Genomic DNA, 24,933 nt, shown 5'->3' on the forward strand with positions numbered 1-24,933 from the left:
ACTAATGTATGATCAGTGGAGGTCAAAATAAAGATAAGGAGACAGTGATCGAATAATTGGTGCTGGGAGAGGGCTGACATTTTAGGGAAAGTGGTCAGGGAAAGCCCTTGTGATGAGATAAGCAGAGAGATGAATGAAAAGATTCAGGAATTAGATCTGATAGAGTGCCTGAAGAATGATGGACGGAGGTTCATGACATTGTACAGGAGGCAGTGATTAAGACCATTCCCAAGAAAAAGAAATGCAAAAAGGCAAAATGGTTGTCTGAGGAGGCCTTACAAATAGCTGAAAAAAGAAGAGAAGCTAAAGGCAAAGGAGAAAAGGAAATATATACCCATTTGAATTCAGAGTTCCAAAGAATAGCAAGGAGAGATAAGAAAGCCATCCTCAGTTATCAATGCAAAGAAATAGAGGAAAACAATAGAATGGGTAAGACTAGAGATCTCTTCAAGAAAATTAGAGATACCAAGGGAACATATCATGCAAAGATGGGTACAATAAAGGACAGAAATGGTATGGACCTAACAGAAGCAGAAGATATTAAGCAGAAGTGGCAAGAATACACAGAACTGTACCAAAAAAATCTTCATGAACCAGATAACCACAATGGTGTGATCACTCACCTAGAGCCAAACATCCTGGAGTGTGAAGTCAAGTGGGCTTTAGGAAGCATCACTATGAACAAAGCTAGTGGAGGTGATAGAATTCCAGTTGAGCTATTTCAAATCCTAAAAGATGATGCTGTGAAAGTGCTGCACTCAATATATTACAAATTTGGAAAACTCAGCAGTGGCCACAGGACTGGAAAAAGTCAGTTTTCATCCCAATCCCAAAGAAAGGCAATGCCAAAGAATGCTGAAACTACCGCACAATTGCACTCATCTCACACACTAGTAAAGTAATGCTCAAAATTCTCCAAGCCAGGCTTCAACAGTACACGAACCATGAACTTCCAGATGTTCAAGTTGGATTTAGAAAAGGCAGAGGAACCAGAGATCAAATTGCCAACATCCATTGGATCATCAAAAAAGCAAGAGAGTTCCAGAAAAACATCTATTTCTGCTTTATTGACTATGCCAAAGCCTTTGACTGTGTGGATCACAACAAACTGCAGAAAATTCTTAAAGAGATGGGACTACCAGTCTACCTTACCTGCCTCCTGAGAAATCTGTATTCAGGTCAAGAAGCAACAGTTAGAACAGGACATCGAACAACAGACTGGTTCCAAATTGGGAAAGGAGCATGTTAGGGCTGTATATTGTCACTTTGCTTATTTTACTTATATGCAGAATACATTATGCAAAATACCTGACTGGATGAAGCACAAGCTGGAGTCAAGATGGCTGGGAGAAATATCAATAACCTCAGATATGCAGATGACACTACCCTTGTGGCAGAAAACGAAGAACTAAACAGCCTCTTGATCAAAGTGAAAGAGGAGAGGGAAAAAGTTGGCTTAAAACTCAACATTCAGAAAACTAAGATCATGGCATCTGGTCCCATCACTTGATGGCGAATAGATGGGGAAACAATGGAAACAATGAGAGACTTTATTTTGGGGGGCTCCAAAATCACTGCAGATGGTGACTGCAGCCATGAAATTAAAAGACGCTTGCTCCTTGGAAGAAAAGCTATGACCAACCTAGACAGCATATTAAAAAGCAGAGACATTACTTTGTCAACAAAGGTCTGTCTAGTCAAAGCTGTTGTTTTTCCAGTAGTCATGTAAGGATGTGAGAGTTGGAACATAAAGAGAGCTGAGAACGGAAGAACTGATGCTTTTGAACTGTGATGTTGGAGAAGACTCTTGAGAGTCCCTGGGACTGCAAGGAGATCAAACCAGTCAATTTTAAGGAAATCAATCCTAAATATTCATTGGAAGAACTGATGCTGAAGCTGAAACCCCAATACTTTGGCCACCTGATGTGAAGAACTGATTCATTGGAAAAGACCCTGATGCTGGGAAAGATTGAAGGCAGAAGGAGAAGGAGACAACAGAGAATGAGATGGTTAGATGGCATCACCGATTCAATGGACATGAGTTTGCATAAGGTCCGGGAGGTGGTGATGGACAGGGAAGCCTGGAATGCTGCAGTCCATGGGGTCACAAACAGTCAGACACAACTGAGCGACTGAACTGAACTGAAGTGGGAGCAGGCTTGACGTATTCAAGCGAAAGAAAGGAGACCCTTGGGCTGAAGGCAGGCGAGGAATCCAGATGAAGTTAGGGGTGGGGGCAGGCATGCAGCACTTTGCAGCCATGGGGAAGAACTTTGGACTTGATGCTGAGTGTTGAGGGAAGCCACTGATGAACAGACTTACCACACAAGAGCTGCTGGCATTTGATTTTACCCAAAGGGGTAAAAGGTAAATTATGTAAAGAGAACAATTTGACATCCATGCATGGCATATTCCAGAACAGGTTTCTTCATGGGTGACTGTGACCATTTAGGAAAATATTAAGCTGTGATCCTTAAATAGCAGCCAAACCCTCTCTTCCCGTGGCCATTGTAATTGGATGGCCCCAGACAATTTATCTTGATCCAGCAAAGCATTTGGCATTTGTCCTTATAAACAAGACAGAATTGTGACCTGGATGATAGAGACGTGGATTTAAAATTGAACAATTTTGATAAAGCAGAGGCAATCTCTGTGGGGGCATCCCAAAGCTCCATCCTCGGGATGCCTGGTATTGTCATGAGTCCCGTGAATGGAGGCAGCAAAGCTGCTTTCACCCTGCAGATGGCTGCTGGCTGAGAGGCAGCTCCAATACAATGGGTGATGAAGCAGATTCAAGGCAGCCTTGACAGATTGTAAAGTTGGGTTGAAACCAACAAGATGAAATTCACCAGGAATGAGTGCTAAATCCTGTGTTGAGGTTGTGAAAAAAAAAATTGGTTACATAAGAATTAGAAGGGGGAAATATGAATAGATGGAAATTTGTGAAAAAGAAAGAAAATGGGATAGAGGGAGGAAGGAAGGGAGAACGAGAGAGAGAGGGAGGGAAACAAAGAATCAATCAGGTGGTGTGGTTTTGTTCACAAGCTCATAATTATGTGTCCTTGACAGGAGACCCAAAAGAGGCACCTAACCAGGAAAAAAGCTTGACCTCTGAGGGACAGGGAGTTCCTTACCCTAAGTGTCCAGGCCCCTTCAGGGCACCATATTGTGAGAAAGAGAAGGTGACAAGCAAAAGAAAACCAGAAGAGGGATGCAGATTAGATGAGGATTTGACCAAGTTGAATGATAAAGATGACCAGAAACTGGAAAGGAGAGATTGGTGGGTGCCAGGGCAAGCTTCCAGTGCGGGATTCAAACGTGCGGTTCTAAGCATTTGGTTTGCCCTGGGATGGATATACTACTGGGCAGTGGTGAGCCTCACCCCGAGGGTGAACCTCACCCTGAGCCAACAGCAACATCTGTTGCGCTCCAGTAAAGCACCCTTTACATCATTATCTCTTTTAATCCTTACAATAATCCTACAAGGCAGAGATTACCACAACTCTCATCTTAAAGGAAGGCTGTGGAGCAGAAGGCTAAGGAACTTGCTTAGAACTCAAGAGGAGGAAGACTAGACAAGAACCCCCGGACCGGGGTTATTCCCCCATGGGACTGCGCCCTACCTTCCCAGCACCGCGCAGGTTGTTTGTGCGGAGAGGACTGCGCAGTTCTTGACAGTTTTTGGAGACACTCATGAGCAACTCTTTGTGTTGTAAGCAACAGCAATTCTCCCTACCCAAATTTTGCACCCAATTTTGAGGGCTCTGGAACTCCGAGAACCCCAGTGGTCGGACCCTATTCGCTACACTCCCTGGCAGCCAGAGGTCTGGGCGCGCAGCAGGGGGCTGCGGAGTGGGCTGCGGGCATCGAGGGGGCGGCGCCCGGAGGCCCGCGGGGGTGGGGCGCCGCCTGCAGGGGGCGCTGGCGGCGGCTCCGGGCGGAGACAATCGCGCTGAGCGGCCACCGCAGCCAGAGCGGGAGCCCGAGCCGCGCGGCGCGGCGCTGAGCTGGGGCTGAGCGGGGCCGGCCGAGCGGGGCCGGGCGGGAGCCATGGGCCGCTAGGGCCGGGCCGAGCCCCGCGATGCCGCCGCCGAGTGGCCCCAGCGTCCTCGCGCGGCTGCTGCCGCTGCTGGGGCTGCTGCTCGGCGGCGCCTCCCGGGCTCCCGGCAAGTCGCCGCCGGAGCCCCCCAGCCCGCAGGGTGAGTCTTGGCCGGGAGGGGCACTGATCCTGGGCCTGCGTACCCCCACTACCCCCGATCGGGACCCGCCCGCCAGCCCCTTCTTCGCGGCGCTTGTGAATTGAGGGGTATTCTATTCCCTGGATTAGGGTGGGGGGAGCTAGGCGACCTGGGGTCGTCGCTTACGGGGGAGAGGAGAGAGAGGGAGACCGCCAGACGGGGGTCTCGGAGAGGCACAATGGGGAGGGCCGGGGTCCCCAGGCTCCGCGCCACCGCCCCCTCCCGCCTTGTTTTTCTCCCTCCTGGTCCGCGAGGCGCTGCTGCCTGAGCCATTGTCTATCGGAGACACCCGCCCAGGGGCGGGCTGGGGCGGGCGCCCGCTCCGCAGCCCCCAGCGGGTTCCTCGCTCCCGAACCCCGCTGGGTTGGGGGCGCAGGCAGCGGCTGCCACCCTGGGCCCGGACGGGGGTTGGGCGCCTGGAGCTGGGTTTGAAGGGGGGAGGGGAGAAGGGGGAGTGGGTGAGGCGGTGGGCGGATTGGCTGCTCGAATGGGGTTCTTCGCCCTGGAGCCTGACAGGCCCCCGCCGGCCCCCAGGTTCAGAATTTGGGGTGCACCAAAGAAACACCGATTGGCCCGTGATGGAGGAGGGGCTGCAGTTGGGGGGCTGTCTGGAAAAAGGGGTACGTTGATTCCAAGCTCAAGGCGCATGGCAGGGCTGTGGTTGGTGGAGGAGCCATGCTGAGCTGGCTAACTGGCTGTGGGCAGTGTCGGCTGGAAGGGCAGGTGCCTGGGTCCCCGTCCAGCAAGCCTCCAGCCACTCCTGTCCCAGCCCGCCCCCAGCTCACCCTCTCCTCCTCTTACCTCTCCATCGCAGTGGAGGAGACCCTCCCAGCGCCTCACGGGCCCAGGTGGGAGTGTGAGGTGGGGGCGGGGCTGGCTCCTGCCACGGGAGAGGCCGGGAGGGCTAGACCATGACTCCCTACCGATGCCAGGGTTCTCAGGGGCGTCCACCCCACCCCAGCCCTGCGCCTGCCTCCTAGCCCCTGACCCCACCACCCCAGCCACTGTTCTCCCCACTCCTGCCTCTGAGCCCCATCCCGGCCTGACATGGTGCTCTCTACTCTTTGCCTTTCCATCAAGGAGCTGGCAGGAAAAGCAGGGGGGTGGGTGGTGTCTGGATGAGGGAAGTAAGGTCCGGATGAAGGGAGGGGGTCGGATTTCCTCCTGGAATGGGGCAGGGCTGAAGCCTGGACAGGCGGATCCTGGGTGGAATGTCAAGCTTGGAGGAATGGGGAAGGATCTCCCTGGCCTCAGTCTCCCCTCCTCTCTGCAGGGGTGGAGGCTTTGATGGGTAGGAAGGGGCCCTGTTTTTTCAGGAAGCCTCTTCCTCAAGAGCTGCACGCCTAGGGAGGGAGCCCAGGGAATTGGCTGGAAATGAGCCAGAAGAGGGGGTTCTCCCGGGTTGCTGGTTGGGGCCCGGGTTGAGGAGAAAGGGGGACTCTGCTAGGCACCTGCCCACCCCCTCCCCAGCTTGGCACTGATGCCTTCTCAGGCCTTACCTGCCCACCCCTGTCTTATTCCCTAGGACCCCTCCCTTTTTCTGAGGCTCTGGCCCTTGAACCCAAGGCATTCCTTCAAATGACCATATTCCAGACTCCCAGGTCCCTTCTTCCCAGCTGCTCCATCCAGCTGCTCCTAGCCCGGGGCAGGGGTGGGGAGCCTGCAGGCCCCTCTGGCTTCTCAGAATTCCTGCTGGGTGGTGGTGGGGAAAGGGGGAGTGTGGACAGGCTGTCAGTACCCAGGAGAACCAGAAAGCAGGAAAGGGTCGAGTGCATGCACACCCACCCTCTGAGTTGGGCTCTGGCCTGGGAGGCGAGAGGGAGGTGGGCTCAGGCGAACAGCTGGACGGGATGCCAAGGACAGGCGTGGCGCTGGCCCTGGGGTTGGTTGAAAGCCTGAGACGAAACACCTGTCGCTGTTGCGTGTCAGGCTCCACTGGGAGGCCCCATGGCCTCCTCGTGCCCGGCTGCCCGCAGTTCCGGGCTTGTCCTTCTGCACCTGGACTCTCATAGGTTTGTGTCTAGCAGCTCGCCCACTCCCCCGGGGCCGCCACACTGAGGCTTCTGTACCTTTTCAGGCAAGATACCTACTCCCATTCTTAGCAACAAGAGAGGGATGAGGATGCTCTTGAGGAAGAACTGCGCCGAGTAGGAAGGGGAGTTAGCGCTATGGGTCAGAGAGAATGCTGCAAATCCATGAGAACAACTCTGGCCTGGTCCCTCCTCTGTCAGCTCCTCTGAGCTCAGGACACCTGCAGGCCCATCCTGGCCAGACCATCCTGGGGCCAGGGGCCAAGTGGCTGGAAAGAAAGACTTAGCTTCCCAGCCCCCTCCACACTGGTTACCCTTAGGCCTGTGTCGGCCCCCCAGATCTCCTTCCCCTTGCCAGGGCCCCAGCTCGCTGCCCATCTCCTGGGAGGAATGAGGGCGTTGCCATGGTGACTGGCTGTAGCTGACCAGCTGGGAGGGGGCTGGCAGTCCCTGTGAGGGGGAGGGGTCAGGGGGTACTTGTTGGAGCTCAGGGGTTGTGTGAGTCCCTAAATCTGAAGGGAGACAGGCTCATGCACAGGATTCTGGGAAGAGGCTGAATGATGGGAATGGCCAGCCTGCTTGGTGTCCCTTTCTCGGGTTTTTTCTTGAGAACTCAAATTCTGCCCCAACTCCTCTTCCTTCCTTCCAAATGACTGACTCTTGACTACTCTCCTCTCTGCTCCACTTGCAGATCCCTGGTTTGCCGGTTATTCATCCTTTCTCAGCTCTCCTTCCCTCTCCTCTCCCTGACACCACTCCCATAGAGTCCAGTGGTTAAGGATCTGGGTCTAGAGACAGACTCCCAGGTTTGGATCCCAGATCTCCCACTTAACTGTAGGGCAAGAATCTAAACCCTTTGAGCCTCAGTTTCCTTAGCTATAAAATGGGCTACGAGCATATTTTATTGGGTCTAATGCATCACTGACTGTAAGATACACCATTATTTCATGTGCCAGCCAAAAAAAAAAAAATGCTGCCGATTAGAATTATGGCATCATCAATCTTAGGCACCTGAGTTCAGAATGTTAAAATGTCAAAATGTGCATGTGTTAGACTTGATGAAATATGTTAATAGTACCGCCTACCTCACAGGCTAATGTGAGGTTTACATGAGGGCTCTATATATGCTGGCTCATAATACCTTGTCTAGCCTGGGTCCCAAAGCCACTCCCAACCACAGCTCCCTCTTCTGATCTTGAGGCTCCCCCCGGGCTTCTCATCCCCTCTCCCTCCTCCTTACTCCCCTCACCCGATCTTGCCCACAGAGATCCTGATCAAGGTGCAGGTGTATGTGAGCGGGGAGCTGGTGCCCTTGGCCCGAGCCTCAGTGGATGTGTTTGGAAACCGGATGCTGCTGGCTGCCGGCACCACGGACTCAGAGGGCGTGGCCACACTGCCCCTCAGCTACCGCCTGGGCACCTGGGTGCTGGTTACTGCTGCCCGCCCTGGGTTCCTCACCAACTCTGTGCCCTGGCGTGTTGACAAGCTGCCCTGTGAGTGCAGGGGCAGCTGGAGTGGGTGGGGGGGGAGCAGCTGACCCCATCAGCCCCTTCCCAAAATAGCTCTTGGGGGCGGAGGGGCAGGCTTTCTAGCAGTTGCTGCCTGGGCTGGGGTACGCAGAAGGGGCTGAGAGAGGATGAAGTCACTGGGATTCAGATGGTGGGAGTGCCCGGCCTGGGGGAGGGGGGCTTTCTCTGAAGCTGACAGGCCACCCCTCCTGCAGTGTATGCGTCAGTCAGCCTCTACCTGCTCCCTGAGCGGCCGGCCACCCTCATCCTCTATGAGGACCTGGTGCACATCCTGCTGGGCTCTCCTGGTAAGACTCTCCCTTCTCCAGTCCCCTCCCCTCCACCCACTCCGGCCTCCCTTCCCTCTCCCTGACCTGGGTACAGAGTGCTCCCCTCTGCCACAGTTTGGCTGGGTGCCCTTGGGCAAGTCACTTAACCTCTCTGAACCTCAGTTAGTTCCTCAGTAAGATGTGAATATTGATAGGATCTATGTTGTCAAATTGAGCTAAGGATTAAATGGCATCAGGCAGGCGAAAAATGGCACAGAAGGTGGTCAATAAATGCTTGCTGTTTGGGGGGCTTCTCGTGGTTTCTGTTCTCCCTGTTCTCCTACCATTAGAATTCCTACTTCCTGCCACCATGTCTTCAGTGGATCTACAAGCACTTCTTGTGCACCTACTGGGTGCCCGACTATGTTCGATACTAGGGTCAATCCACAGACACAGAACACCTATCAAGTGCAAGGCCTGGAGCAACCCTGCAGTGGACCTTGTCCACCCCTAGACTTTTGGTCTCACCCAGTTGATACTTGCTGCAGCCCCTGTGCTGTGCCAGGTACTGTGTCGTGCTGGGGGACAATGGTGAGGAAGAGCTAACTGGCTCCTCGCCTTGTGGAGTTCACTGACAAACAGAAAGACAGATCGCTGCAAACCCTGAAATAACCACAGAGCAGGCAGGGCCGTGGAGTGGAGGGCAGCTGTGTTCAATACTGAGAGGACCTCCACGTGGGACAACAGCAGGGTGAGAGGATCTGGCGAAGGGAGCTGTGGGGCAAGTGGGCTCATGAAGAGGGAGCAAAGGCACCTTCACTGGAGCGGAATCGAGATTCAGGGGCAAGGACTGCCCCGGTGGGCCAGTGGTTGGGAATCTACCTTCCGATGCGAGGGATGTGGGTTCGATCCCTGGTCTGGGAACTAAGATTCCACATGCCATGGGGCAACTAAGCCCACGTGCTCCAGAGCCTGTATACTGCAACTACAGAAAGTCCACATGCTGAAACGAAGAACCCATGAGCCACAAGAAGACCCAGCACAGCGCCCCCTGCCCCTCCCCCCAAAAAATAGATGCAGGGGCAGAAAGGGACTGTAAGGGTGCTCTGGTCTGGCTGTCCAGGAGGGGTGCCTGGTGCAGGCTGGCTGACGCAGCCAGGCAGAGGATAGCTTCCATCTGGCTAGTACTGGGGCGCCAACGTGGGTCCTGAACAGGGTGCCTCCCCTCCCCAATTTATATTCTTAGCTTGAATCCTTGTCCCCACATTACTCTTTTTGTTTGCTCATCTCCTCTCTGATCCTGAACCAGAGGCTTCTAAAATGTCTTTGGAGGTTTCTAAAATGCCAGAGGAACCCTTTATTGCCCCCTAGCTGAAAGCCCTCCCACGGCTCCCACTGCTTTCTGTAGAAAGCCTAGACTCTTTCACAAAGCTGGCAGCGCCCTCCAGGAGCCTGTGCGCTGCTGGCTGCCTTGCTTGCCTCCCACTCGAGTCACCTGTCTTCCCCCAACCAGCCAGTTGCCTCATGCCCCAGGCCTTCCTCCTGTCAGTCCTCTGAGAAGTTCCTTCCCACCTTCTTTCCTGCCTGAGTCTTACTCACCCTGCAGGGCTCCATAGACTATTCCCAAGATGGGCAGGGCAAGCTCCCCTTGCACCCTGCTATTTCAAGAGGGAGGCAGGATGTAATGGTGAGTGAGGGGAGGGGCCCTGGTACCCAATTGCCTGGGCTTCGATCAGGCTTCAGTGACCTTGGGGAAGTTACTGAACCTTTCCTGCCTCTAATTCTGCATCTTTAAAATGGGGCTGATAATAAAGGCACCTACCTCAGGGGCTGTTGTGCTAATTACAGGGGTTAATGTAAGTAACCTGCTTAGAACAGTGCCCAGCATATCTTAAAGCTTAGTAAATGTTAGCTATTACCATACTATATTGGAATATTATTTATACATTCCCTCTGCTTCAAGACAGACAGACAGATCAGATCAGATCAGTCGCTCAGTCGTGTCCGACTCTTTGCAACCCCATGAATCGCAGCACGCCAGGCCTCCCTATCCATCACCAACTCCCGGAGTTCACTCAGACTCACGTCCATCGAGTCAGTGATGCCATCCAACCATCTCATCCTCTGTCGTCCCCTTCTCCTCCTGCCCCCAATCCCTCCCAGCATCAGAGTCTTTTCCAATGAGTCAACTCTTCGCATGAGGTGGCCAAAGTACTGGAGTTTCAGCTTTAGCATCATTCCTTCCAAAGAAATCCCGGGCTGATCTCCTTCAGAATGGACTGGTTGGATCTCTTTGCAGTCCAAGGGATGCTCAAGAGTCTTCTCCAACACCACAGTTCAAAAGCATCAATTCTTGGGCGCTCAGCCTTCTTCACAGTCCAACTCTCACATCCATACACGACCACAGGAAAAACCATAGCCTTGACTAGCCGGACCTTTGTTGGCAAAGTAATGTCTCTGCTTTTGAATATGCTACCTAGGTTGGACATAACTTTCCTTCCAAGGAGTAAGCATCTTTTAATTTCAGACAGACAGACACACATCCAAAACCTAAGTTGTCAAATGCAGGAGCCACATGTAGCTATTTAAATTTGAATAAATTAAAAATTCATTAAACTTCTTAGAATTAGAAATAAATGCAGTTCCCCAGTCCCACTAGCTACATGTCAAGTGCTTAACAGCCCTGTGTGTCTAGTAGTTACTGGAGCAGATTTCAGGTTCCTGCCCCTTCAAAGTTACCATTCTAAGCCTGCCCAGTTCTCTCCCCAAGTTACCACCCTCCCTGGCCTTCCCACGTGTCCTGACCCATTGGCTCCCCTTCTTAGATCAGTGGTTCACAACCTTTCTGGCACCAGGGACTGGTTTTGTGGAAGTCAGCTTTTCCACAGACCGGGCTTGGGGGTGACTTCAGGATAATTCAACTGCATTACCTTTATTGTGCACTTTCTTCCTAATCTAACACCACTGCTGATCTGACAAGGAAGTATTGTCCGTGGCCCCGAGGTTGGGGACCCCTGCCTCAGATACTTGCTTTCTATTCTGGTCTCTGGGGCAGCTTGTCCCTGGCCAGGCCACTGCAGCCCTTCTCTCCATTCCAGGTGCCCGCTCCCAGCCCTGGGTGCAGTTCCAGCGCCGGGCTGCCCGCCTGCCCGTCACTTCTACCTACAGCCAGCTCTGGGCTTCACTCACACCTGCCAGCACCCAGCAGGAAATGCGGGCTTTCCCTGCCTTCCTGGGCACGGAGGCCTCCAGCTCAGGTATGCTGTGTGCCAGCCACGGAAGGGATTCCCCCTGCCGTGCCCCGCCACCACCAGGACTTAGCCCTCAGCCCTTGTGTCCCCTTCCTGCAGGCAACGGCTCCTGGCTGGAGCTGATGCCCGTGGCCGCTGTGAGCGTGCACCTGCTGGCAGGTAATGGGACAGAAGTGCCGCTCTCAGGCCCCATTCACCTATCCCTGCCAGTGCCCTCGGAACCTCGTGCCCTCGCTGTGGGCACCAGCATTCCAGCCTGGAGGTTCGACCCCAAGAGTGGTGAGTGCCTGGCGGGGGATGTATGTGCAGGTGCTGGAGTTTGGGGAAAAAAGCGGGACTTAAGTTGGGGACACGGAGTTTACCGAGAGCCCTGCCTCTCCAGGGCTGTGGGTACGCAACGGCACAGGTGTGATCCGAAAGGAAGGCCGGCAGCTCTATTGGACCTTCGTCTCCCCTCAGCTGGGGTACTGGGCAGCCGCCATGGCCTCCCCCACGGCTGGTGAGAGTTGAGGGGGCAGCAGGGACCGGGGGCGGTGTTAGAAGGGGAGGCGGGGAGAGTGGACTCCTTCTGAATGGCAGGAGGGACAGCCACCCCGGGAAGGCTAAGCCCTCGCCTGGCATAGGGCTGGTCACCATCACGTCGGGCATCCAGGACATCGGCACCTACCACACTATCTTCCTGCTCACCATCCTGGCAGCCCTGGCCCTGCTCGTGCTCATTCTGCTGTGTCTGCTCGTCTACTACTGTCGGTGAGTGCCCTGATCCCCTCCCACTGCCTCCTGATGCCCAAGCCCCCTCATTCCAGCCATGGCCTGAGGCCTGCTCCATGCCTGGTCTTGAGCCAGGTGCTGGGGCCCTAGGGATGCATAAAACACCACTGGGATTCTTAAGGCGCTGCCAAGAAGGCAATGCATATGCACATGCATATGTAAAGACAGAAAGACTGGTGACTTCAGAGAAGTTGGGGTGAGGAGGCAGGAGCTGCAGGCCAGGCCCCTCCAGAGACCATCCACAGCTGCTTCTACCACCCCAGTCCCCACTTCCAGGGGACCTGAGGCCACACATGCCCCTGGTTGGCCTAAGTTCCTCCCTGGCTTTCACTGCACCTGCCATGAACCACGGAGTGCGGTTTACCCCGAGGTGGGACCCAGATGGATACCGCTGCCTGCTGGACCTCCCGCAGACATTCCAACTCTGTCCACAAACCTCTCCCAGGACCCACCTGGGCTCCCCATCCTCTCCTGAGTCCCAGGCATTGTTAGGACCCCTCCAACTATACCCAAACCCATCTTCCAACTTCAGGGTCAGGGACCCCCACCCTTTCCTGACACCCCGATCTGCCCCCCGTGTCTCCAGGAGGCGCTGCCTGAAGCCGAGGCAACAGCATCGCAAGCTGCAGCTCTCCGGCCCCTCTGACGGTAACAAACGAGACCAGGCCACCTCGATGTCCCAACTCCACCTCATCTGTGGGGGATCCCTGGAGCCCGCGCCGTCGGGGGACCCCGAGGCTCCACCTCCAGGGCCCCTCCACTCCGCCTTCTCCAGCTCACGGGACTTGACCGGCTCCCGGGACGACTTCTTCCGTGCCAAGCCGCGCTCCGCCAGCCGCCCGGCCGCCGAGCCTACGGGTGCCCGCGGGGGCGAGGGCGCCGGGCTCAAGGGCGCCCGCTCCGTCGAGGGTCCCGCCGGGCTGGAGCCAGGCTTGGAGGAGTACCGGCGGGGGCCCCCGGGGACCCCGGCCTTTCTGCAGGAGCCGCCCTCGCCGCCGCCGCCCTTCGAGCACTACCTGGGCCACAAGGGGGCGGCCGAGAGCAAGACCCCCGACTTCCTGCTGTCGCAGTCGGTGGACCAGCTGGCGCGGCCGCCGTCGCTCAGCCAGGCCGGGCAGCTCATCTTCTGTGGTTCCATCGACCACCTTAAGGACAGCGTCTACCGCAACGTCATGCCCACCCTGGTGATCCCCGCGCACTACGTGCGCCTAGGCGGCGAGGCGGGCGCAACGGGGGCAGGCGAGGAGTCGGCCCCGCCCGAGGGCGCGGCCCCCGGCCCCGCACGCCCTTTTCCCCAGCCCGACCCCCAGCGCCCTCTGATGCCGGGCCACTCGGGCGCGGGGGGCGAGGGCGGCGGGGGTGGTGGCGGCGAGGGCTGGGGGAGTGGGCGCTCGGCGCCCGTCAGCGGCTCGGTTACCATCCCGGTGCTGTTCAACGAGTCGACGATGGCGCAGCTCAACGGAGAGCTACAGGCCCTGACCGAGAAGAAGCTGCTGGAACTGGGCGTGAAGCCTCACCCGCGCGCCTGGTTCGTGTCCCTCGATGGGCGCTCCAACTCGCAAGTGCGCCACTCGTACATCGACCTGCAGGCGGGCGGCGGCGGCCGCAGCACGGACGCCAGCCTGGACTCGGGCGTCGACGTGCACGAGGCGCGGCCGGCCCGCCGGCGGCCCCTGCGGGAGGAGCGGGAGCGCGCCCCGGCCACCGCCCCGCCGGCGCCCCCGCCGCCCCCGCCGGCGCCCCCGCGCCTGGCGCTCAGCGAGGACACGGAGCCGAGCAGCAGCGAGAGCCGCACGGGCCTCTGCTCCCCGGAGGACAACTCGCTGACGCCGCTGCTGGACGAGGTGGCTGCGCCCGAGGGCCGGGCGGCCACGGTACCCCGGGGGCGGGGCCGCAGCCGCGGGGACAGTTCTCGCAGCAGCGCCAGCGAATTGCGGCGCGATTCGCTCACCAGCCCGGAGGACGAGCTGGGGGCGGAGGTGGGCGACGAAGCGGGCGACAAGAAGAGCCCGTGGCAGCGGCGGGAGGAGCGGCCGCTCATGGTGTTCAACGTCAAGTAGCGCCCGGCCTGGCGCCGCCTCCGGGCCGGCCCCCGCCCCCTCCGCCCGGGCCCGCTCCCAGGGTGCGCGCTCCGGGGGGCCGCGGGGGCCCTCGCCCTTAGCCCACAGCCCGGCTGGAAAGGGGCCCGGGGCCCTGCGGAGCTGTCCGATGGTATGTGCTGGGTAATGTCTTGGGAGGGACCCGTGTCTGCCTCCGACAGGGAGGTGAGGGAGGGGGGACCAGACCCCCGATGGGAGGTGCTGGGGAGGAGGGCTGGGTGGGGGGAAGCAGTGCCTGTATAAACGTGGCTGTACATAGAAAGCTCTATCGTGGGAAAGCAGGAGGGGCAACGAGGCCTCAGCCGCTAGCCTGAGGGCCGGGAAGGGAGGGGGCGTTCTAGCGGACCCCTGGGAGGGGAGGGGGTGCTGCTTGCTGACTAGCCCACCTCTGGGCTGCGATGTCGCAGGGCTGGAGGCTGGGGCGGCTCCGGGGACTAGGGAGTAATGTGATGGGATCACTGTGGGCAACAGCAAATATAAAACGTGAGATGAACTGCTGTGTGTCTTTCTGTGGTCTGGGGTTGGGGAATGTGGCCACTGGATGGGGACCCTGGCTCAGGGGTCCCCTAGGGGAGGGCAGGCAGAGTGGCCAAATCAGACACTGTTAAGAAAGTGTACAAACTTTATTGCAGCACGCACACACACACACACACACGCACGCACACCCGTGGATAGGAAGAGCACCTGGCCACAGAGTTGACAGAAATTGGGGGAGGGGATGGCAGCTTGAAACGTGGCTTTTGCCACAGCCCCCCCACCACCACCACCTTGGCATAAGGGAGGCCTTAGATTGAGGCCCCACCTCCCAGGGTGATGGGGGACTCAGAAGGGGGTCTGGGAGAATGTGGTGGGGGAGAGGTGCTGGGGAGGCCTGAGCAGTGGGGACCCTCTGAGCAGGGTCCTGAGGGCTGCCAAGTGTCTTCAGTCCTCAGGCCCTCCTCACAGCAGCTGTCTCGGTGTCGGGTCCCTCCAAGGAGCGTCCCAGCGCAGGGCCTCCCGACGTAAGCACTTGGTCCCCCTGGCTGCACAGCGGAAGCCACTGGGACAGCAGTGATGCTTGTCCCCACAACAGGTGCCCTTGATGGTCAGAGTAGGGGGTGAGAGTTGGACGTGGCAGGACCCGGCCCAGGCCCTTACCCAGCCCCTGGGTGGGGGTTGGCACTGACCTTGCGGTAGGGGCAGCAGGCCCAGCCCCCCTGGCTGTCTGGGCAGCAGGTCTGGTTATCGTGGCAGAAGTGCCTCGCCCCACACTCCACGTTCCCCATGCCCACAGGAGGGCCGCTGGCCAGGCGGACGGCAGGGTGCACAGGGTCCACCTCCTTCTCACAGGATCGGGCCTTCACGTTGCAGGTGTAGCCAGCCGGGCAGCAGTGCTGGCGGTCCTCACAGCACACGGCCTGTGGGGGACAAAGGGGCCTGGCACACTCACCCCCACTAACGTCCCCTCCCACCTGAGACGGGGCCCCCGTCCTGACCAGGAGTGGGCAGGTGGGCACTCACGTGCGGCAACTTGCAGCAGGCCCAGGCCCCCCTCAGGCTCGGGCAGCAGGTCTGCCCCACCGGGCAGCTGGTGTGCTGGTCACAGCCCATGTCTCTGGGGTGGGACGGGGAGGCCCTGTGGGCAGGCACTTTGTCCAGTCCGGTCACCACCTGTTTCCCCCTCTTACAGTGCCTTCTGGCCACACACGTGTAGCCCTTCGGGCAGCAGTGCTGGTGGTCCGAGCAGCAGACAGCCTGGGGAGATGGCAGAAAAGGGTGGTCTAGGCAGCTACTCTGGGCCCTGAGCCCCTGCAACCCCCAACCTGACTCTCCTGCTCGGCTCCTCCAGCTGGGCATGACTGTGACTGAGCTGGGGTCCCCCGTGGGCTGGGCAGAAGGTAGAAGAGCAAGGCAACAGGAGCCTGGCCATGTGCCCAGGCCAGGACACTGCCCCCCTCCCCCAAATCATCCCCCTCCCCAGGCACCTCTGGAGCAGGACAGCAGGCCCACTCCCCAGACTTGAGTCGACAGCAGGTAGTGGAAGAAGGACAGCTGGTGACGTTATCACAGGGGACGTCCCCCTCCACGGCTCCGAGGTCCAGCAGGCTGAGGTGGGCTGGGGCTTTCTTCATCCACGGCACCTGGCGGGTCCCCTGCTCACACACACCCTTCTCTGTGTCACACCTAAACCCGGACGGGCAGCAGTGCACGTGGTCCTCACAGCACACGGCCTAGGGTGGCGGGAGAGGGGATGGTGGGCCTGGGGGGACTGGCTGGTGGCTGCCCTCTGCTCAGCCCGGGCCACTCCCAACTCCTCGGTACCTGCACAAAAGGGCAGCAGCCCCAGGCCCCGGACTGTAGGCGGCAGCAGGTGTAGTCGTCTGGGCAGCTCACCTCCATGTCGCACTTGACATCCTGCACTGTGAGACAGGTGAGGCGGTGGGTCAGCAGTGGCACTGGGGACCCTTGGGGGTGCCCTCCCTCTGCCAGCTCCACAGTGAGAACCAGATGCGGAGGACGGAGGGTACGGCTCAGGCCACCCCTGGCAGTGATCCTAAGGCGAGGCCCAGTGTGGATGGAAGGGACCGTCCCTGCTTCAGCCCCTCCATGCATGTGGCAGTCAGTCCCCACCCCCATATCTGTTCACTCCTCATGGTGTAGGTAGAATGGGGTCTGCGGTCTCCCCGGTACCTGTGTGTGCGGGCAGCTTGGTGAGGAGGTCCGTAGCGTTCTCCTTGGAGAGGCACTTACTCTGGGTCAGGTCACACACAGTGTTCTGGGGGCAGCAGTGCAGGTGGTCGGAGCAGCAAATGGCCTGGGTGAGGGCAGGGTCTTTGGGATTTCCAGTCTCCCTGGTGCAGGGAGCAGCCAGGCTGACAGCAGGCACTTCCCCAAGTCTACCACTAGGGGGTGGCATGAGTCCTGAGCAGTCAGGCTCCCAGCTGCCAGCAAGCCAGCCCCACCCCCTGGAGTCACTGCTGGGTAGGTAGGTGGGTGTCCAGGCCAGGTGACTGCGGGCACACAGTCCAGCTGACTATAGCCCCTCACTTACATTGGGCATCGGGCAGCAGCCATACTTTCCAGTGGGCAGCTTGCAGCAGGTAGAACCATCGGGGCACTGGGACTGTCCATCTGGGCATAAGATCACTGGAAGGGGAAAGAAAGGTGAGGGGCAGCCAGAGTGGAGGGGACAGTCTCTTCAGCTCTCTCCAGCTAGGAGTTAGAAAAGGTCTCTCTTCACCCCAGACTCATACCTCCTTACCTGAACTTTTAGTCTTGTGTGCAGGCATCTTCTTAGCCAGGGGGTGGGTGCCTGTGGCCGAGAGACAGCGGCCACGAGCCAGGTCACAGGACGTGCCATGAGGGCAGCAGTGTATCTTGTCTTCACAGCAAGAAGCCTGAGAAGAGATGGCCCTGACTCTGTCTTTGCTCCCTCCACCCCTTCCTCTGCCCACACTGCCTTCCCCCGCCACCCTCCATCTTCCCAAAGTTGTACCTGGGGCATGGGGCAGCATCCCCAGGAGCCATCAGGCATGGTGCAGCACGTGGAGGAGTTGGGGCACTGGAACTGTTTGTCGGGGCACTGGACGGCATCCAGGGGCTTGGTATCTGTAGACGGGATGACCCAGGACTCCGCCCAGTCAGTGACTGTCATTCCCCCCATCACTCAAGGAGCTGCTGGCACCAGTGCCTTCCAGCCCAGCTACAGGAGGATTCAGGGGCTGGCACTAGGGCTCAGGGCTCCCCCGGCTCTCTTAACTCACTCTCCCCCAGGCCAGTCCTTGTGCCAGCAATATGCCTCAGGGCAAGGGCATCCACTGACTGGGTAGGCATTAAACCAGTGCAGCTTTTGGACTTTCCTGGAGTCCAGTGGTTAAGACTTCACCTTACAATGCAGGGGCTGTGGGGTGATCCCTGGTCAGGGGGCTAAGATCCCACATGCCTCAAACCAAGCAAAACCAAAATAATATAAATCAGAAACAATATTATAACAAATTCAATAAAGATTTTAAAAACGGTCCATGTCAAAAAAAATCTTAAAAAAAACCCCAAAAAACAGTTCAACTTGGCCTGTCCTCACCCCCACAGTGCTTGGTCCTGGGCCTGGGGTCTTGCATTCTCTTCTGACCCCTACGTGCCCCTCTGTCCAGAGCAGGGTATGGAGGGGTGTTGCTTAGTACAGATGTCATACAAATGAGGGCACAAAGGCAGGAATCAAGGTCACTCTGCTGGCTGGGTCCTGGATGCTCCAGATTCTTCTGCTCCCACCTCCCTGCCCTCCACCTCCACCTCTGCCGCACCTGATCTTTGGAAGCAGGACCGCCCGTCAGCGTTGCAGTGGAAGCCCCGGGGGCAACAGTGGCGGCCATCCCCACATGACACAGCCTATGGGACACAGAAGTGCCTTGGTTACCGGGGCCCTTTTCCCTGGGAGGGTGGGAGAGTGCAGGAAAAGTGTAAATGCAGACCCAAGCTTCTCCATAGACCTAATGGCACCCTCACCTCTGGGAACGGGCAGCAGCTGGAGGTCCCCGAGACAGTGAGGATGCAGGAGTAGCCAGGAGCGCAGTGGCCATCGGCCTGGCAGGGTCGGCCCAGACGCTGGCTCAGCACAGACGGCCGCTGGTCCTGGGAAGCGAGACGAGGAGATAAATCGAAGGACCTGAGCTTGGCCCGCTCCTATAGCCAATCCAAGAGGCCGGATCCCAGGCTGCCAGCTCTTTGCCTGGGCCATAGGGCACTCACCTGAACGGGATTGCAGCAGCTGTAGGTGGCTTCATTCGGGTCCACGCAGCAGGCCACAGGGCAGAGCTGACCGTCTGGGCACTGTGTTCCAACCACCAGCCCTGTCACTAAGGCCACCCAGCTCACCAAAGTCCACATGGTCCACCTGCAAAGTGCCAAGAGGCATTTGGCAACTGGCTTAAGCCGAGGTCGCCCTTGATTCTGGGACCAGTCACTCCCCCCTGCGAAGGCCCAGGACCATCTGAGCCTCCACAACAACAGCCTGTCCGGGCAGGAAGAAAGATGCAGGGCTTGAGGCTCAGCTTCCTACGTGTGTCCTGTGCGGGGGTCACACATGCACCAGCGAGTGTACATCCATGAGCATGAATGCTGGCATGAGTACGTGTGTGAATCTGTGTCCCCAATACATGGCCTAACAGTTGAATCTCTGTGGCTGAGTGTGTGCAGATGTGGGTATGTGAGAGTCCGGAAGACCTGTGGGTTTTGTGGGCCTGAGCTGTGGGGACGTAAGCCACCTCCATGGGGGTGGGAAAGACATCAGTTGCCCTAGGAAGACAGAACTGAAGTCTCCCCTTGAAGGAAAGCCAGGGTTTCACTTCCCGAGCCAGCCCCTCCAGTTGCCTTCTTACCCAGTGCTGTGTTCACACCTGCCCTCTGCTAAGGCCTGTTGGCAGGGGAGGGGAGGTCACATGATGACATGATCAACCACGGGGTTGAGAAAGTTGTGAAAAAGGAAGTATGATGTTGACGGAGTCTGGGCTGCCTTCCCCAAAGGCCAGCCACCATGTGCCTGCTGACTGTCCCCTCCCCATCCAAAGGAGACACACAGGCTTGGTCAACCTTTGGGGCACCTGTGTTCCATGGGCCCCCAATACCACCAGGCCCTTTCTTTTTTAAAATTTTTTTAATTAAAAAAATTGTGGGGCCATGCCCATGCAGCGTGTTGGTTCTTAGTTCCCTGATCAGGGACTGAACCCATGCCCCCTACATTGGGAGCTCGGAGTCTTAACCACCAGACTGCCAGGAAAGCCCCACACCAGGCCCTTTCAGGATCTTCAAACATACCCACCACCCTTCCCCTCTACCTCTCTCTATCCTGGAGCAGAAACCCAGCTGCATGTAGAGAGCTCAACGTGTGCCCACCAGGCTGCCATCTGCATCAGCAGAAGGAAGCAAGCCTCATTCTCTGAAGGGGAGTGGCCTTTCACTTCCTGAACAACTCTTCCCCCAAGCTCAGCCAGCCCTGCTAGTTCAATGGGGCAGGCCCAGGAGATCTTACCCTGTCTAGAAGGGCCAAAACAGTCATGTATGCTGAACCTTTTAGAAGCCAGTGACAACATTCTATGTATTTTCTTTTCTTTTTCTGTAACAACCATCCAAAGTGAGGCTCAGAGATAGGAAGTAACCCGCCCATGTCATATATCAAGACATAGAGATGACAGGCTCTGATGGCTCCAGAGTATATTGCACCTGGGTTCACAAGTGGTACCATGGACAGTGCATGGGAATGGACCCCCTCAAACCCAAGGAGGATAGAGGCCTGGTGTCCAAGCAGAGAAGAGGGATAGAAATGTTTCTCTGGGCAAGTGGACTGGACCCAGACAGAAATGTGGGGGTACAGGGGCTGTCTGGATACTGCACATGAGTGCTAGAAGGAAGGCCTCAGAAGTTGCTTCCTGTCTTTAGGCCTCAGTTCTCAGTGTGGACACTGCACACTTTGTGTGGCAGGGAATAGCACACACAGGGTCACTCACATCCTCTTTCCCTCACCTGGCTTTCCTCACTGCCCTCTCTCCAACTCAAAGACCATCCCCAGGAGCTTATCTCCTGTACAGGTGAGGCTGAAGAAGACTGGTCCTGGACCTTGGCCCCTTTCACTCTCTTCCCCAATGCCTACAGCTCCCTGGAAAGGGAGCTGGCCGCCCTGCTTTTTAGGAGTCCAACCATAACCCTCTGCAGGCTCGCTGGGCTGCCCTGGCCAGAAGGAATGCCTGTCTGCACACATCTCTGACTACTCAGCACCCTAGTGATTCATTTAGGTACATCCTTCTTCCTGGGTATCCTGAGGTTCGGAATAGTGTACACTTCTACTGAATACACATGTACGCACACGCGCAAAAACACACACTCCGGACTAGAATGGGGAAGAGGGAACCCAATTCATCTCAGTAGGGTTCCAAGTGGTGACCTCTCACCCTCACCCGACACTGCCACTACAGAGAGGGAGGACAGGAGCCTCTTCAAGCCCCCAGCTCCGTCATCTTCCACTAGGTGGCAGCCCCCCACTTCGAGTGCCAGGAGAAAGATTTCCCAAAAGGTGAGCCAACCCAACAGCGGAGAGAGCAGGAAAAAGTGGCCGGGGGAGGCGGAAGTTAGCCCCACGAGAGGAAGTTAGAGAGAGTCAGACACGACCCAGGGGTTCAATCACCACTCCCGAGTCCCTGCTGTCTTTGAGGAGGCCAGGGTCTCAAGCCCCACTCCCAGCCCTCTGAGCTCCGGGGCCGGGGCGGGCGCCTCGCTTGCTGCCAGCCGCAGCGGGGACTGCCCACCAGCACCACTACCAGCACCTGCCGACGGGGGCGGAGTCGACTCAAGAACAGAGTGATCTCTGCTTTGGGAGAAGGGGCTGCAGCTTCCAGGGGTGCTCGAGAGAGAGAGAGCCCCTTCTAATGGGGGTCACTGCAATTACTGTTTACTCCCACCACCCGTAAAACTCCCTCCAATGCATCGGAGTTTCTATAAGGGAATCTTTTTTTGTATCCCCGCTGAAACTCCAGAGGAGCCCCATCTCCCATGTCCTCCAGGCTGGGCCCCTGGGAAGGAGCAAGCGAAGTCCACCCTCCTTACCTGCGTCGGGGTCCGCGATCGCTGGGTAGCAGCGGTCAGGCAGCTCATCCACTTGGGCCACTCGGCTCGATGGCCCACCCACCTCAATTTCCATTGGTCAGGTGTCCGGAATGTCGCACTCCCATTGGCTACTGGTCGACGTAAAGGCGGGGCCAACCTGGAATCCTGTGTTTCTTTTCCTACTCAATTCACTCCCCTCCCTCCTTCCTCTCTCTCCCCAACCCCCCATTTCTAGGGATCATGTGATTGGAGAATCATGTGACGCCCTGGGCCGGCTCAGCCTGCTTGCGGGTGCCCGCTGCCTTCTGTTAACCCATCCCGAGAGTCAGCTCCTTTTCGGGGACATTGAGAGCCAAGAGATCTGTCCCGTAATGGATGCGTTCAAGAGCGTTTAAGGGGTGTCTCTTGGATTTAGAACATTTGTGCATCCTGTCTCTATTCTGTTCATCCCATGCAGATTTAATGCTCAGCAGCCAGGCCCCAAAGAGGACTGAAGGAGAGTTGTGAGGGCAAGGATAAACAGACCTCAGGCCCTTTCCTCAAGGTGCTCACAGCAGGGGATGGGGAGGGGGTTGGAGACTCTTGTTCCAGGTGCTCCAGGTGTGTGTAGAGAAAAGGTAGTAGGTTAGATCTGAGCAGGAAAAAAGTGCCACCTTGGGGGCACTTTTTGAAGCTGAGTCTGGGAGGATTATAAGTGGCAAGTGGAGAGGGGTTGGAGAAGGGGCTAGACCGGCGGGTATTGGGAAAAGCATTAGAAAACCAGATGGAAGGGCAGCCTTGGGCAGGGATTGAATGCCAGGTTCAGTGGAGTGGACTTGTGGAGTTGCTGGGTGTGTGGCACCAGCCTGGGCTGACTGTGGGTGTGGGTGCATACCGGAAGTAGCTCCTTAGTTTCAGCCAAGCCCTACCTTTCAGGAACTGACTTGTTGATGTGTGTGTGTGCGCGCGCGCGCGCGTGTGTACTCAGTCGTATCCGACTCTGCGACCCCATAAACTATATAGCCCACAAGTCTCCTCTGTCCATGGAATTTTCCAGGCAAGAATATAGAAGTGGATTGCCATTCCCTTCTCCAGGAATGAAACCGCAGTCTCCTGCATCTCCTGCATTGCAAGCAGATTCTTTACCACTGAGCCACCAGGGAAGCCCCAAAGTGAAAGTGTTAGTCGCTCAGTTGTGTCCGACTTTTTGCGACCCCATGGACTGTAGCTTTCTAGGCTCTTCTGTCCATGTAATTCTCCAGGAAAAAATACTGGAGTGGGTAGGGGATCCTTCTCTAGGGGATCTTCTCAACTCAGGGATCAAACCCATGTCTTGCACATTGCAGGCAGATTCTTTACCATCTTAGCCATCAGGGAAGCCAGTGAGGGAGAGAAAATAAACCACACAGAACAGATTCACCAGTAGCAGGAGCTAGAGTGCTCGGTGCCCTTTATGGGGCCTGGCCCAGGCAGAGATGGGTGATGGGAGATGTACCAGGAGATACTAGAGGAAGCCTGATGCCGTAACTTGGAGGAAGGGCAGTGTTTGGTTGCCAAGTGGATGGGAAGCACTGTAGGTTAAGCAGAGAGCTTGGGGTGCGGGTGAGACTGGGGTTGGGAACAAACAGGCAAACTCAGGGGTGGTGGGAGTCTGTATAGGGAAGAAGTGGCAGAGTTGAGGAACTGTGTAGCAGCGGTGCTCAGCCTGGGCCTGCAGAGGGTCCAAAAGGTGGATAAGGCTCCTGCTGAGAATCAGGACTATTCTGTATACTGGTGACTGTATGCTTATTCTCATATATCCATATGCTTCTATGGACACAGCAAGCACAGATACACAAATACCATGCAATGTTTGGCAAATCAATACATGAACCTATAATCATGACTACACGGAACCAGAAAAAAAATACACAAAGAGGAAAAAAAAACAACACCTAGAATGACTGAAACAAATATCACAAAATCCATAATAGAGTGATTTGCCCACTGGGGATATTAGGCAGTGTTTGGAGACATTCTAAATTGTCACAGTTGCGGAGAGATGCTACTGGCATCTAGTGGGCAGGACACAGGGATGTTCTGAACAGCCTACAGTGCACAGGATGGCCCCCACAACAAGGACTGAAAGTGTTAGTTGCTCAGCTGTGTCCGACTCTTTGTGATCCCATGGACTGTAGCCCCCCAGGCTCCTCTGTCCATGGGATTTTCCAGGCAAGAATACTGGAGTGAGTTGCTATGCCCTTCTCCAGTGGATCTTCCAGCCCAGGGATCGAACCCAGGTCTCCTGCATTGCAGGCAGATTCTTTACCATCTAAGCCACCAGGGAAGAACAACAAAGATTATTCTGCCCAAAATGTCAGGTGTGCTGAGGCTAAGAAACCCTCTCTGAAGGATCATAAATGTTCTCCATGAAAGCACTAGTGTCCCTCATGCAGTGCCTCTTTTATTTTATATACTTTTAATAAATGCTGTCACCTGACTTCCCAGCATCGGTAGATTACCAAAAGATCAGGGGATTTATGCGTTGAAGTTTTTTAGAAGCAGTCACTTGCAGTTCAGCAAGGATTAAAAGCATTCAATAGGAAAAAGTACAAAAAGCAGCCTGAAGAACTTAGAAGCCAAATGTCCTGGGGACATTGAGTTTAGGGACAAACAGTCCTGGTCAACTCAATGGATCTTATGCCGCTCTTAAAGAATGGTAATTAACAGTTAAGGTACGAGCCTGAGCAGTTAGGAGAGTTTTAATCATATGCAGTTACTTTGATTACTGTGGCAAAGAAACATAAGATATTTACTTAAAGTATCTTTACTAAAGGTCTTGTCAAAATGGATGCAGCGAACCTCCACGTCAGTGGAGAGGGTACAGTTCCCCCAAAGACTGAAAAAAAATCTCTCCCACATTCCTCAACAAACACGCATGTCCTTAAACCTCCCAAGTCAGGAATCTCTCTCCCTCTGCTTTTTGCTTTTAAGGAGGAAGCGTCATTTTGTGAACAGGGTAGACTGAGAAGAAGCAAAAATTTCCAGGGTCACAGAAAGATTTGATATCAAAAGGTCCATCCCTTTTTGCCCTATTCCCTGACTCCTCCCAGGCTCCTTTGGTCAGGCCTTTTGATTTTTTATTTTGATAGAATCAACTGGCTGTAAATATGAGGAATGGACTCTAGACAATCAGTTCTATTGTATTGAGGTATAGGTCCATCCTTAAGGTCAGTA

At 56.3% G+C, this 24,933-nt stretch overlaps 2 protein-coding genes across 2 annotated transcripts; one reads left to right on the forward strand and one right to left on the reverse strand.

Moving 5' to 3' along the window:
• The first annotated feature begins 3,943 nt into the window (after nt 1-3,943).
• On the forward strand, nt 3,944-14,272 carry FAM171A2 (family with sequence similarity 171 member A2). The gene is made up of 8 exons (XM_086357375.1): nt 3,944-4,199; nt 7,534-7,761; nt 7,992-8,084; nt 11,144-11,302; nt 11,396-11,575; nt 11,679-11,795; nt 11,920-12,046; nt 12,654-14,272. Exons 1-8 carry the CDS (start codon nt 4,082-4,084, stop codon nt 14,125-14,127), a joined length of 2,496 nt encoding a protein of 831 aa, XP_086213501.1. The 5' UTR covers nt 3,944-4,081; the 3' UTR covers nt 14,128-14,272.
• Nucleotides 14,273-14,770: 498 nt separating this feature from the next.
• On the reverse strand, nt 14,771-21,814 carry GRN (granulin precursor). The gene is made up of 13 exons (XM_086357376.1): nt 21,739-21,814; nt 18,892-19,036; nt 18,649-18,774; nt 18,447-18,531; nt 17,642-17,754; nt 17,408-17,543; nt 17,198-17,292; nt 16,837-16,960; nt 16,468-16,565; nt 16,131-16,376; nt 15,667-15,900; nt 15,333-15,563; nt 14,771-15,243 (listed from the first exon to the last, which is right to left on the reverse strand). The coding sequence occupies exons 2-13, from the start codon at nt 19,027-19,029 to the stop codon at nt 15,106-15,108; spliced, it is 1,764 nt and encodes a 587-aa protein (XP_086213502.1). The 5' UTR covers nt 19,030-19,036; nt 21,739-21,814; the 3' UTR covers nt 14,771-15,105.
• Nucleotides 21,815-24,933: the final 3,119 nt, after the last annotated feature.

Source organism: Bos grunniens, chromosome 19 (assembly GCF_055505025.1).
Source record: "Bos grunniens cultivar Pamir isolate PY7600 chromosome 19, Bosgru_T2T1.0, whole genome shotgun sequence".
NCBI classification, from domain to species: Eukaryota; Metazoa; Chordata; class Mammalia; order Artiodactyla; family Bovidae; genus Bos; species Bos grunniens.

What these genes read in the sequence shown, in the direction of transcription:
- FAM171A2 (XM_086357375.1), top strand. Translation starts at nt 4,082, where the DNA reads ATGCCGCCGCCGAGTGGCCCCAGCGTCCTCGCGCGGCTGCTGCCGCTG. An exon ending in GGAGCCCCCCAGCCCGCAGG is followed by an intron (nt 4,200 to 7,533) that starts GTGAGTCTTGGC and finishes TCTTGCCCACAG; the next exon opens with AGATCCTGATCAAGGTGCAG. An exon ending in CATGGCCTCCCCCACGGCTG is followed by an intron (nt 11,796 to 11,919) that starts GTGAGAGTTGAG and finishes CGCCTGGCATAG; the next exon opens with GGCTGGTCACCATCACGTCG.
- GRN (XM_086357376.1), bottom strand. Translation starts at nt 19,029, where the DNA reads ATGTGGACTTTGGTGAGCTGGGTGGCCTTAGTGACAGGGCTGGTGGTT. An exon ending in GCTGCTGCCCGATGCCCAAT is followed by an intron (nt 16,961 to 17,197) that starts GTAAGTGAGGGG and finishes GCCCTCACCCAG; the next exon opens with GCCATTTGCTGCTCCGACCA. An exon ending in CCTGCTGTCCTGCTCCAGAG is followed by an intron (nt 15,901 to 16,130) that starts GTGCCTGGGGAG and finishes CCATCTCCCCAG; the next exon opens with GCTGTCTGCTGCTCGGACCA.